Raw genomic sequence first — 12522 nt, 5'->3', positions numbered from 1 at the left:
GTAACTCCTGATGTGATAAAAAAAAAGTGCAGCCCCTGGACTGACCAGTTACTCCCATGATGCAGGAGTTCTCATCTAGCAGGGGTTGTAGTCTTGAGCAGGTGACCCATTGATGGTGTTACAGACATCATGTGAGTTCGGAAGACCAAAAATCTGCCCTTTTTCCTTTTTTTGCTTAGTAATTGCAAGTTATTGACAAACTGATTAAAATAATTATCAGCATCTGTCTCATAGACAGACCTAAAAACTGATTTCACAGGCTATTCATGAGGGAAGACAGTAGCTTCATGAAAAGTAAGTGTCTACTCTCAGAGTCAGGATCACAATCCCAGAGGATACATTAACTTTGTTCTTGTGGGGGGTGAGGGGTGACAGGAGGGCAGTGAGACTTAGAAGCTACTTTCCTTCTCTGCAGCCTGTTTTATTTGGGAAAATCTTTCACCTTGTTCTTGCTGTTTTCTCCTAGAAAATGACTATTTAACCATGTTCTTGTTTCTAAGATGCACTGGCAGTCTCTGTCTTCTGCAGAAAATTAATTTTTGCCATATTTATCACTGAGTGCTTACTCTGTTTTATAGCAAGGCTGACTGTATTCATTCCCAAGTGTATATTTTGTGGGTTTTTTTCTTGGTGCAGTGTGTCTTCTTACTTACACGCAGTATTCCCTTTGCATATTGACCTGGATTTCCACAGCTGTTTCCTGATTTATTTTAGGAGAGTAGCTTACACATCTCTTGTCTGTGTGTATCAGGAAGAGAAGTGGGTTTTACTGGGCTGAATCTTTCTCAGGGTATGTGTCTGGCCAAGTTTGCCTGTTGAGGGTGCCTCTATTCGCTGGCACTTGAAGGTGCTTATGCAGTTGCTGTGTTTCAGCCAAGGAAGTAGGTGTAACCTGTTGCATTGGCAAACTCTGAGACATTTCAACTTCAGCATCCCGATAAAATTTTATCTTTTGGTAATCTAATTCCAACAACTTTTATTTTTGCCTATAGTTCCAGGAGTGTGAGCTTCCTTAAGCCTTAGTCATGTATTAATTCTGTATGCCACTGAATGTCTGTCTCTCAGTGGCTGCTGAGTTTATCACTTTTTGGCGTCATCTGTAAGACTCAAAACCTACAAAGTAATTTGAAAATGATTTAAGATGAAAGTGGGATAGATGTAGCTTTTGTTTTGCCGTGCAGGTAGAAATTTGGAACAGACTTATGTTTTCTTACTGAAGCAAGTGTAGGCAGTGCTAACCTTTCTATTTCTGTTTTTTAAATTACATCTTTGTTTGCTGCTACTAGGAGTTTTTGCTCAGAAATACCAAATTCTCTGACTTTCTTACAAAGATTTCATTTGAGGATTCTAACTTGCTGTGTCGCATTCTCAAAACAGATTTGGAAAGTATTTCTTTTGTATTTCTTTTTTTTAATGTTATTTTTGCTGAGGTAGGTGAAAAATAAGTTGTAAATGTTTTGGCAATGTCTAGATGTTTACTTTGAAGCAGTGGCTTAGGTAAAATGTTTAGTATTTTAAATGAATATTCTATAGGGTCCTTAGTGCTTTGCTGTGACTGGTTTGGGCAAAAATTCTTGGAGCTGGAAATCTTTAGGACTCTAAACCTTTGTCCTCTTTGGATTTGTGTCATAAATGTGTATTTGGATGCACGTACACACAGATGTGCAACAGCCACTGCAAATGTCCATGTGCATTTTTTATGACTGCTTGTGCTTGCTTTTGTGGAAAACATGTTACACCTTAAAAGTATTACTAGTTGCAGGAATTAAATAAAGCTTTCTAGGTCATGTTCTGGTTTTAGTACAGTTAGGGTTTTACTTTTGAGGAACAGGCTTATATGAGCAGCAAAATTATTCTAGATTTCCTCTTATGTTGTGTTTATTCTTTACCACTGACTTTTCTCTTGTGAACTGTTACAGAATCGTGCAGAAATCTTGCACTGCACGTATGTTCGCCCAATTATTTTTCACATTTTTCCTTTTGTCTTACTCTTAATTTTTGAAACAGAACCTAATTTTTTTCTTTTAGCTCTCCCTTGTGCTGTACATTACTACATTTGGGCAACAATATGCTTCATAGAGACTTCCAGAACATTTGTAATCGTCTCTTTTCCCCCCTCCCCTTCTTTCCCTCTTTCAGTTGTCATAGTTCCCTGCTTTTCTTATCTCTCCTTTTACTGCCGCAGCTTTCAGATGATAATGCCCAGCTCAAGGAACAGCTGCTGCTCAATAGCTGAAGGAGACTCAGCACCACTTAGAGCTGACCTAACCTGAGAATAAAGGAGGAAATCTATGATTTGCACATAGGCTTAGCTACAGCATCTTTTTTCCTGCTTGGACGTATTAGGTGTCATCACAGGAGGGTGAACCTCTGTGGTTTCCCCTTGTCAACTGCCACAGGGGTTGTGCCACACTGGGGCCGGTGGCACAACAAAGCAAGATGTTGGGATTCTTAGTGTTTTTCAAGAAGATCATCTGTTTCTAACCACGAATTGCTTTTTTTCCTACCACTTCTTTGTTTGCGCTCCCATGGCCAAAAATACTGCAGTGTGTGCACTAGGAACAGGTGGAGTGACACGTTGTCCGTGTCATGCTGTGCTTTGCCAAGCCATCCTGCTCATTTCCTTTCATTTCCTCCGGGTGAGTGAGCCAACGTTCTCCTAATCTTTTGCACTTGGGGCCCAAGGCCTCGAAACTGAGCTGGAAAGTGTCCTGCTGGTTTAGTACACCCAGCCTGGGGGTTACAGCTTATTTTGGGGCTGGCTGGTGAGGTTAATGGCAGCAGCAGCCCTATCTCTACTGCACAGATGCCTGAGCTGCTCTGAAGTCAGCTCCTCAGCTGCTGCAGTTCATGGTGCAGTAAAAGAGAGCTGTCATCTATTTTTGTCAGATGCTTAAAGTGTTAATACCCACTGAGAATACTGTACCTGGGTATATTCAAGGCAGTAGTCGAGCAAAGAAATACTCATTAGGAAAAACCTTTCTATTTTGCTCCTAATCAGTGTGTTAACTTTTCTTACTATGGCTGTTAGATACAGCCTCACTGATACTCTGATCATTTAAGGATACAAGCAAGTTAAGATAGGTAGAAGACATATTGAAGAAAAAGTATGTGTCTGGAAGCTTGACTGAACTACCCATGTTGCACCACCCCCCGTCTCCATTTGTAGACCTTACCTTATCAGGTGAAGTACTTTATTTTAAAAATACTTCCTTCATAACTGGCTTCTGACTTTAAGGTCTAGAAGGGGAAATAAAATAGTGTAAAGGTTACATGAGGGTTTAAAACTGACTGATTTGAAGAAAAGAATCCTGATGCAGGCTTGCTCTATGCTGTAGTCTGCTCTCAGCAGGTATATTTTCAACTTTTTCTCATTTCCTTTTTCTTTCGTGAATTTCTCAGTTAATGTTTCTACCTTTCAGTAGGTATTGGTTGTTGCAGGGATATGAGGGATGAGCATTGTTATGTTAGTTTTATTTCCTTACTCGTATTAGGTCATAAACATTGTTTGAACAGAAGTCTCCATCTGCTGAGGGTTAGTGATTTAGATGACTTTAAAGTTACCTGAATGTATTATCATGACCGTTTTGAATGTGATGGAGTTTAAGCAGACCCATGCATTAGTCTTGTTTAAAATGGGAGGGTGGGTTTGGTGTTTGAACAGCCAGTCTCTGGGTCAAATGAATCTTGAAGACATTTTATTTGGTATTTAAGAGTTGTTAATGATGAAAAAATGAATATGACTGTCATTGAGTGAATTTAAACACTGACTTATTAATAGACATCAAAATAATTGCAAATGTGGATTGACCATCCAATGTATACTTTGCCATAGGGGTTTTGCTGCTGTTGATACTTGACTATGTTATGTAACATTTCATGACTGACCTGGAAAAGGTCATGAAATTGTTATCCGTTGAGTTTATAGGCAGTTGAAATCCTAGGGGCAAAAATGTATGCATAATTGTAGAAAGCCAGGCCTGTGTATTTGGAATTAGTGTGGGGTGTGGAAAAGGAAGCCTGAATCTGTGGGTCAGGGCAGGCAGTTGGCAGGTTTTGGCAGTGAGTGTACTGGGACCAAAAGGGGCAGAATACTCTTGAGTGTATGCAGAGTTTATAGGTCACGTAAGACCTCTTGCTATTAGACTCTTCTTTGTGGTCTGGTAGAATACAGTAACTGTCTGAGACATTGTTGTGGTTTAACCCCATGTGGCAGCTCAGCCCCACACCGCCACTCACTCTTCCCTGGTGGGATGGGGGAGAGAATCAGCAGGGTAAAAGTGAGAAAGCTCGCAGGTTGAGATAAAGGCAATTTAATGGGTACAGCAAAACCTGTGCACACCAGCAAAGCAGAACAAGGAATTAATCCATCACTTCCATAAGCAGGCAGAGGTCCAGCCATCTCCAGGAAGGCTGGGCTGCGTCACTCCTGGTGGTGACTTGGAAAGGCCAACACCATCACTCTGAACGCCATCATCCCCTTTCTCCTTCTCTCATCTTTATTCTTATAGAAGGAATATCTATGTGTGGTCTTTTCTACGGTATTTAAAAACAAAGGTATGTTAGTTAAATAGTTTGGTCAAAAGACTTGGCTTGGCTGGATCCTCGTCTGATGTGATTTCTGACAGTTTTATTCTTGTATTCTCTCTAATGTTTTATCTGACTGTCTTGGTTGAAGATGAAGATTGCATAAATAAGAGGGTGAACTTCATCATGGGTAGAGTCTCTGCGGAGTTATAAATGTTGTTTGCCTGGAAGGGCATATGGGAAGTATTTTTTTCCAATAAAGCCTTGTTGAATGTCTAAATAAGCCTGTTGCATAATGTTTAAAAAACAAATCTCAATATTTCTAAGGTAATATCTTTCTAAGTGTTTGCATTTTTAGGTTTAAAGAGCGGTAAGCATGTGCAAGTTTGAATTCATGTGTGTGTGACTTCATTAGAAAACTGGGTTATGTTAGTATTATAGAAAATAATTTAGCATGCAGACCTTATTATTTGGTAATAGATTGCAATATAAAAATAACTTTGCTTGATGTTTGGATCTCAAAATTCAGCTTTGATTTTTGCAATTGCAGAATTGGGAGTGCTGTGTGGAGGGGATGTTTGTCATCCAGTGTCTCTGAATAGGGAAGTTATTCTTCTTCACATCAAGATAAAATTTAAGAGTCAGTTCTACAACTGACTTGTCCATAAATACCAGAATAAAGATCACAGGCCACATCCAAGTGAGACTTCTCTTGAAAACCTGGAGTAGACTGTTTTCTGTGACAATCCCATGGAAGCTCCTTGATGCTCTTACTTGTATCAGAGTTTTCAAATACATTGTGAAATGAGCAAACCTTCCCTATTTTGTTTGTTTGGTTTGTGGTTTTTGTTTGTTTGTTTGTTTTTGTTTTGCAGGGGGGTTTGAGATAAGGTTTTTATAATCAAGAAGTTGTGTTCATAATAAATTAGCCTCAAAATGTTAGAGCACCTAAGTTTTTTCCTCACTTTTTATCTCTCTAGGTTAGTTTATTCGTAAACATTTGCTATATTAGGAGAAAAATTTCTCTAGAGGGTGTCATGGCTCCCTCCCCCTTTATCATTTGCTGCTGCTGGACATACTGGCCATGAGCTGCTGAGTGTGGCTTCCTGTCAGAGTTGCTTCATGTAAAATCACAAGGAAGCAAATGCTTCTCGTATCCTCCCATTGTGTTGTTTCCTGTGAAGTAGCAGACTGGATGCATGTCCTGGATACAGGCTTTTTTATGGCACTATATGTCTTGGGATGGTCCAATCAAATTGTGTTGGTATCCCCTATAGTCTCCGCATAGCAGGAAACGAGGCTTCCTCGCATCCTGTTGTTCTCAAGTTAGCGTGACTTTGGAGAGCTCTTGGCTCTATCAGAATCCAGAATGAAGGTGAGCTTGAAGTGGATTTAGGTTTGGGTTGTTTTTAAGTTTTTTGTAAGTTTAAGCTGTAGTTTGTAACCTTTTCCTTAAACATTCCTTTTCTTAATCATTCCCTCTCTCCCTTGTTGTCCCTTTCTGATTCCGTTGTGGTGTCTGCATGAGCACCTATCTGCGTGTATTTCCTTGTTTAGTATCAGGGCCAGTCTTTCATGATTCTCTTCATCCTTCAAGTTTCCTTGTTTAAAAACTACCACTATAAGCAATGAAAATTTCACACTCATGAGACTTTTTTGTTCCATAACAGCTTAATTTTTTCCGCTAATTTGAGCAGTTGCTGATCTCAAGTCTGGTTTTGCATTTATGAATTATGCTATTAATAAAACCTATCATGTCTATTGGTGAAGTCAGATTATTTCTTATTTCTTTAACCATATTCATATCTAGGCAATTCCCTGGTCCCTCTCTTTACTCCTTATGGCTTCAACTAAGAGGAGTCACTTAAATTATCTGTAGCCCAGTAAAGTCTATTGAAATAATTATTTGATTTATTTTATGTGGATGATAACTGCTTGGAGTAAACTAGTGTGCCCCTCTGCTTTATTAATTCTGTGTCTGTTCTGTGGCATTGTTCTTCGGAGCTGTGCACACACTACTCAAGAGATGTTGGTACCAGAACAGCCCAGGTAGGACTGCTGCTTTTGGGACCAGAGATGATCCTCAGTCTGAGAGGGAGAAAAATGTGCATGGTAACATATTTGAGTACCTCAGATACTGTGGATGCGCTGGGAGGAGTTTTTACTTACTAAGTAATACTGTCATTAAATATTTCCTAAATCTCTTCTACCTTTCTTGGGATATTACATAACCAGTCATAACTGGTCTGGCAGCCCCTTCTGTGACTATTTAGGTAGATTCTGTTAAAATTTTCCCTTCTCTTAGGTTCATATAGCTTTCCTTTGTTTCTTTCTTCCTTCTCCCTTGGGAATAAGGGTTTTTCCTCTCCTGTCTTGGAAGACTGTTTTCTGGGGTATGGACTTTCTGATAGTGCCTGGGCAATGGTTCTGTTATCAGGAAAATGAGCATGTTTTTGTTGACTTTTTAGATAAAAACCACTATGCTGCATAAAACTAAATCTCTTTCTGTTTCTTAAATCAGTTGGAAGAACTGTAGTAGCTATCTTTTATTGTCAGCTTTCTAGTCTTGCACAAAGAAGTACTATGACTCCTTCCAATCCTTGCAGAATCTCTTGTAAGAACTATATTCATGAGACTTCGGATGAGTGTTTCCATTACCTCAGGCAAATATTATGGGCCTCTTTTTTTTTTTTTAAATCTTCTCTTTTCCCCCCAAAATCCAGATGTTTAATGTCATCACCCAGTGCTTGAAAGCTTTCATCCCTCTGCTTCCCAAACCTCATTCTCCATCTAAACTATCCAGCAACTTCATTTGTTTTAAAATTCATTAATGTTCAGAAATGCTGTTTTCCTCTTTCTTGTACAGTGAAGAGATAGCATGTACATTGTAGTACTTCTTAAAGTATTTGTAGTAGTTTTAAAATTATTTTGTGAATAATCGGGTACAATATCTGTGCACTGCTTCAGAAGAAGAGTATACCAGGAGTACTGGTACCCAGTAACTTTTTTGGTCAAAATGTCTGAGGAAAGCTTCTCTCTTCTGATAATTATGCCTTATTCAACTTTCTTGTAGCTTAAATGAATCTTGATATTTTTACTTCATATGTTCTTAACTTTTTTCAAGTTTAGCTGTTGCTATATTATCCTTCTATTTAAAAATTACTTGGTTTGTTGTTATTGGGGGATTTTTTGTGTGGGTTTTTTTAATGGGAAAAAACTCCTCCACAGTTTTGCTGGTCCATAACAGTCACTAGAAGACTGGTACCTTGATCAGGAAATAGCTTCTGCATTCATGGTCTGCATGACAGTATAGAAATGCTTAGTTTAAAGTTTTGTTTCTATGACTTATTGCTTTTTTATTTTTTTTTCAGACTTTTGATGCAAATGACCTGTATCAGGGACAGAATTTCAGCAAAGTTCTCAGCTCTCTTGTGGCTTTAAATAAGGTGACTGCAGGTAAGTAGACTGCTCTGTCTTGGTGTTGGCTTACAATTAATTTCAACTTTCAATCAGTGTGTATTTATACATGTTGCTGTACCCATGACGAAATGAACATGTGCAGCATTTTTGTTGGAGTTGATGTTTTTAACACTTTGGCAGTGGTCTCTTTGGGTTTTTCAGTGGTGTCTTCTGCAGAAGGAAGCTTTTTAGTAGAGCTGAGACTAAGCTTTTAAGCTGGCAAACAATCTTAGAAAAAGGACCTGGTTTTTTGATTGTTCTTCCTTTTTTTCATCCCAGTTTGAAATACTAAAGGTAACTTTTGCTCCATTTTGTCATTCTCATGTTTGAACAGTTTTGTCAGAGTTTTTGCCCTCCTCACACTCTATTCCCTAGCATTACCCTTTCTTGCCAGTAACAAAAGAATAAGCTGGTGTCTTTGATCCCTTAAGCCACATGTTTCATTTAGGTAGCAGCTAGAAGTCATGAACCATTCACCTCAAGTTCTTTGGTGGGAGGGGAGAGAGCTGTAGAAATAACACACGGGTGAGAGGTGTCCATCCATCCTTGTAGGGTGAGGCTGTGCTAAATGATGCCAACTGGACCTGAGGACAATCAAGAAATGTTAATGTTGGTGACCCTTTCGGCTTCTAGTGTACTTTAGGGCTGCCCAGAAGCCAGAACACGCTGCCATAACCCAACCTGATTTTGTTTTTTGAAGTGAAGTGTGTCAAGGTATAATGCTGGATTTGTCTGTTCTTCTACTTGACTACAGTCAGGAAACATAGCCAACTGGACATGGAGAGGTTTCAGGTTAGTTTTAATCCTTAGATTCTATTAGATAGTGGTGGTTACGGCACATTTGAAGTTTCTGGGAGCATTAGAACTGTCCATATAGTTATGATTTACAAATTAAGCCCATGATCTAGTCCCATTTCTCTCCTGGTTGTCTGTGAAAACAAAGATGTATGTCCTTTCCATAACGAACTGCAATCATCAGTGTTTATCTTAATACTGTGGCCTTAAATGCTTTTAGGAAAGCAGGTTCACAAAATGTGATGTCTTTTGTTACTTCAGTGTGTAAGGATACTATTCATACAAATAAGGAACTTAATATGTATAGTTCTAATATTGTACTATTTCACTAGAGTGTATATTTATAGGGTTTTTTTTGAAGGATAGTAATTTATGAATGGTAACAATGACTCATTTAAAAAAATGCACCCGAGAAGGTGTTTTCTGCTCAGTCACTGCAGACTTGGAACATCCTTTGTCAACACTACTATGTTTGTTGTCATTCTCACACCCTTTCCCTCCTCCTGCATCTCAGCTGCTGTTGGATGCTGTACTGAAGTTTGAAAGCTTTCCAGTTAAGATGAATCAAGTTGTTGCTTCAGGTTTGATTTGGAACAGCAGATATACCTTATTCACAGGTCTTAGAGATCTGAGCCTTTATGTGTTGTTTCCCTTAGACAAAAAATTACCTGGATTTGCATAATCATGGTTTACTTTAGTCTTAAAGTAACTATTAGAAGACTATAGTTGTGTGTGTACCTTGGATACTGAGGTCAAGTGTTAGAAGAAGAGTAAACTACTAGGAAAGAGTAACAGAGGCATAAAAACCAGGAAAGCATTTGGGAGGCTTGTGTAGTCGAGTGAAAACATCCAGGTTTGGAACTGAAATGCTTTCAGGGCTTCTTGAAGCTCAGATGCTCACTGAATTATTTACTTGTATGTGGGAAAATGTGAGGAAAAGGAATGACTTGCCATACTTGTGCAGAGAAGCAATGTTTGTCTGCTGTCCCGTGCAAGTAGCCTGGGAGCATCTGCCTCCTGGGAGTTCGGCTTTGAGAACTGGGGACACTGGTGCAGCCAGGAGCAACCCCTGTCCCACCAAAATGTGGGGAGAGGCTCCCAGCAGGGCTGTGGGAGGCCACAGCCAGCACTGACACTGACCCTGGCCCTTATGAGCTGCTTTTGGTGCAGCTCCTGTCTGGCTGTGGCTTGGTAATCCACGTGAGGACTCCTCACCTGTGGGTGGGCAACATCCCCATCCCAGGGAGGTGCCACCCCAGTGTCCCGATGCCTCCCACTCCTGGCTGGGACGGTGGGATGAGCCCTGCCCTGGTGCTCCCTTGATGCCTCACAGCCCACAAGGGAGCCCAGGAGCCCCTTGATGGCACTTCCCTTCAGAGGAACATACCACGTGGGTGTGCTTCTCAGAGCAGAGACAAATGAAAGAGGGCAGAGGTTTCAGGAGGGTGTTGTTTATTTGAGCAAGCAGTTTTTCTCCTTTCTATTCCTATTCCTCCCTCCAAAGAAGAAAAAATAGCTTAGTTGGCAAAAAGAGAGATGAGACAAAGAAACTTAGGGAAAAAGACAGTGTAAGGAATGTTTTAATTGAGATGGAGATGGTGAAGGCGGGGTGTGGTGCTGCGGGAAGAGCTAAGAAACAGATGTGGCTGGCTTCACTTCAAGCAAGTTTTATGCAAAGTTCTTGGCCACCAGCTAAAATGATGCTGTTTAATTACCTTTAAATAGACTGGTAGTGAGTAGGAATAGAGAAATAGAACACTAACCCTCCTCTTTCTAAACAGCCCAAATTGTTTTTCTGTCTGTGTGGGGAAGAAATTGACAATGTCTCAGGATTTTAGATTATTTATTACTATAATTTTTTGAATAGTGAATTACTGAGCAACTGCAGATGTATCGAATCTGGTTTAAGCACGTGAATTTTACAGAGGTAAGCAGAAGTTATATGCAGATTTTTCAAATTCTAATATTTACCTTTTTTCCCACCCTTCTACAGACATAGGCCTGGGCAGTGACTCTGTATGTGCACGTCCCTCATCTCATCGGATAAAATCTTTTGATTCTCTGGGATCCCAGTCTTTACACAGTAGAACTTCAAAACTCTTTCAGGGACAGTATCGGAGTTTGGTAAGTTCTGGAAAAATGAAACATGCTGCAGTGTGATTTTTTTTATTATTTTTTTTTCCTTTTGCCAAGTTTTATAAGTAACTGATAGTGTAGCAGAGTAACTGTTTCCTCTCTTTCAGCACTTTATTTCTAGCCTGTGACATCATGTTTTTGCAGCTTTTCTTATGGTGTTCCAAAATATATGCAGCTTTCTGTGAACTTCTGATGATTTTTTTTCTTTATTTAGCACTCCCTGTTGTTTGCATACACAGTGTCTTACTGGATTTGTGTCATTTTTTTCCAAAGGCAAGGATCTCATTTTCTCTCTCTCTGAGTTCAGGAGTGTTACTGAAGGGTATTCAAACCTCAGCAAAGGTGGTGCTTTTAATGTTGGCAGCAGTGGTTGTTATTCCTGTTTTCTGTTACATTTTGAGGTTAATCCTTTGAGTGGCCTTCAGGTAACTGGTGTGGGCAGTTGTTTTATAGTACAACTGAAATCAGTACCTCATAGAAACTAACTGTGATAAAAGGTGCTTTTAGTGACTGAAGGTTTGCAAGGAGGGTTCAGATCCCTACCAAAAGCTGCTTTTTCTGTGCTTAAAAGAGGATGTCTTGACTGGCGTGATGATTACTCTGTGAAACTTGAAACACTGTGCTCTGCTTAAGCTTTATTAGATGCAATTTGTTTTCTCTGTGCAAGTTTTTGCCCTAGGCCATCAATTTCAGCTCCTGTTCACAACCCACTTAGTTTTGCTGATGCAGCTGTTTATGGGACTAGCTGTTAGCTGGATCACTGAAGTGATCAGAGTTTTAAGTGTTTCTATCACTTTGGTGATCTGAGTTGCTCTGCACAAAGTTAGAAAGAGCTGAGAAGTGTAAGAAGGAGGGAAAGAGAATTTCCTAGCCAAACCCAGGAAATTCCTAGTTTGGTTTTGTTGCTGTAGGTCATCAGTTTGGAACTGTTCTCACCAATTTTGTACTCAGTTTCTTTTACTGGAAAATCATTCTGACAGAGCAAAGGGACTGTAGGTGATCTCACTGTGCAGTTACTGCTTGTTTTGTGGCTTTTTACCATTTACTAAGCCAAAACATTTTCTCTTGTTGAGCAGTCAGAGTGGATGAAAGCACATGATGTACCAGCAGAGCACTAAGGCAGAGGTACCTGTTCGACTGTGCCAATTTGATTGTCAAACACTGTGACTTACAGTATCTTGGGGCTTTCTGCATATTTTTGAAGTTGTTTGCCCTCATTTTTCTATAGTTTCTCAGCTCCTAAGTCTGATTCTTAAATTGAGTTGTGATACAGTAACAAGATTGCTGTGGATATGAATTAAACTGACATGGTACAAGATCGAAGTGACAACATGCAGTTCATCTTTTGATAATCTCAACTATGTAGACAGCATGTAGGTGAAAATCCTCTATCTGGTTAGCTGACTAGGATTGCTTACACAGTCGTTTTCTCACTAAGTTACTTTTTTAGTTACACAGGTAGTCCTTAGTTATAGACAGAAAAGATTTGTTGACCTCTTCTCTTAGTTCCAGTGCACTGTATTTAAAGCTGTCCAAGTATTTAGCTTTTCTAGTATTAAGGTTTTCCCTGACTCTCTCAAAATGCTTGAATGGTGCAGATATTCA

At 39.6% G+C, this 12522-nt stretch overlaps 1 protein-coding gene across 6 annotated transcripts in view; it reads left to right on the top strand.

The window, feature by feature from the left end:
• ARHGEF7 (Rho guanine nucleotide exchange factor 7) overlaps positions 1 to 12522 on the top strand; it is a 120949-nt gene that overhangs the window by 39998 nt on the left and 68429 nt on the right. For all 6 annotated transcript variants that reach the window (XR_007631128.1, XR_007631127.1, XM_050334099.1 and 3 more), the window contains 2 exons: positions 7899 to 7983; positions 10775 to 10905. Coding sequence is in view for 2 of the 6 variants with exons in the window: in XM_050334099.1 (XP_050190056.1) it covers positions 7899 to 7983; positions 10775 to 10905 (216 nt within the window). In the remaining 4 variants the exon portion in view is untranslated. The remainder of the gene's footprint in view (positions 1 to 7898; positions 7984 to 10774; positions 10906 to 12522) is intronic.

Source organism: Myiozetetes cayanensis, unplaced genomic scaffold (assembly GCF_022539395.1).
Source record: "Myiozetetes cayanensis isolate MyiCay16 unplaced genomic scaffold, myiCay2020 scf5-8, whole genome shotgun sequence".
Classification (NCBI taxonomy): Eukaryota; Metazoa; Chordata; class Aves; order Passeriformes; family Tyrannidae; genus Myiozetetes; species Myiozetetes cayanensis.
The sequence above is the reverse complement of the archived record's forward strand: the minus strand, read 5'-3'. Positions and strand labels throughout refer to the sequence as shown.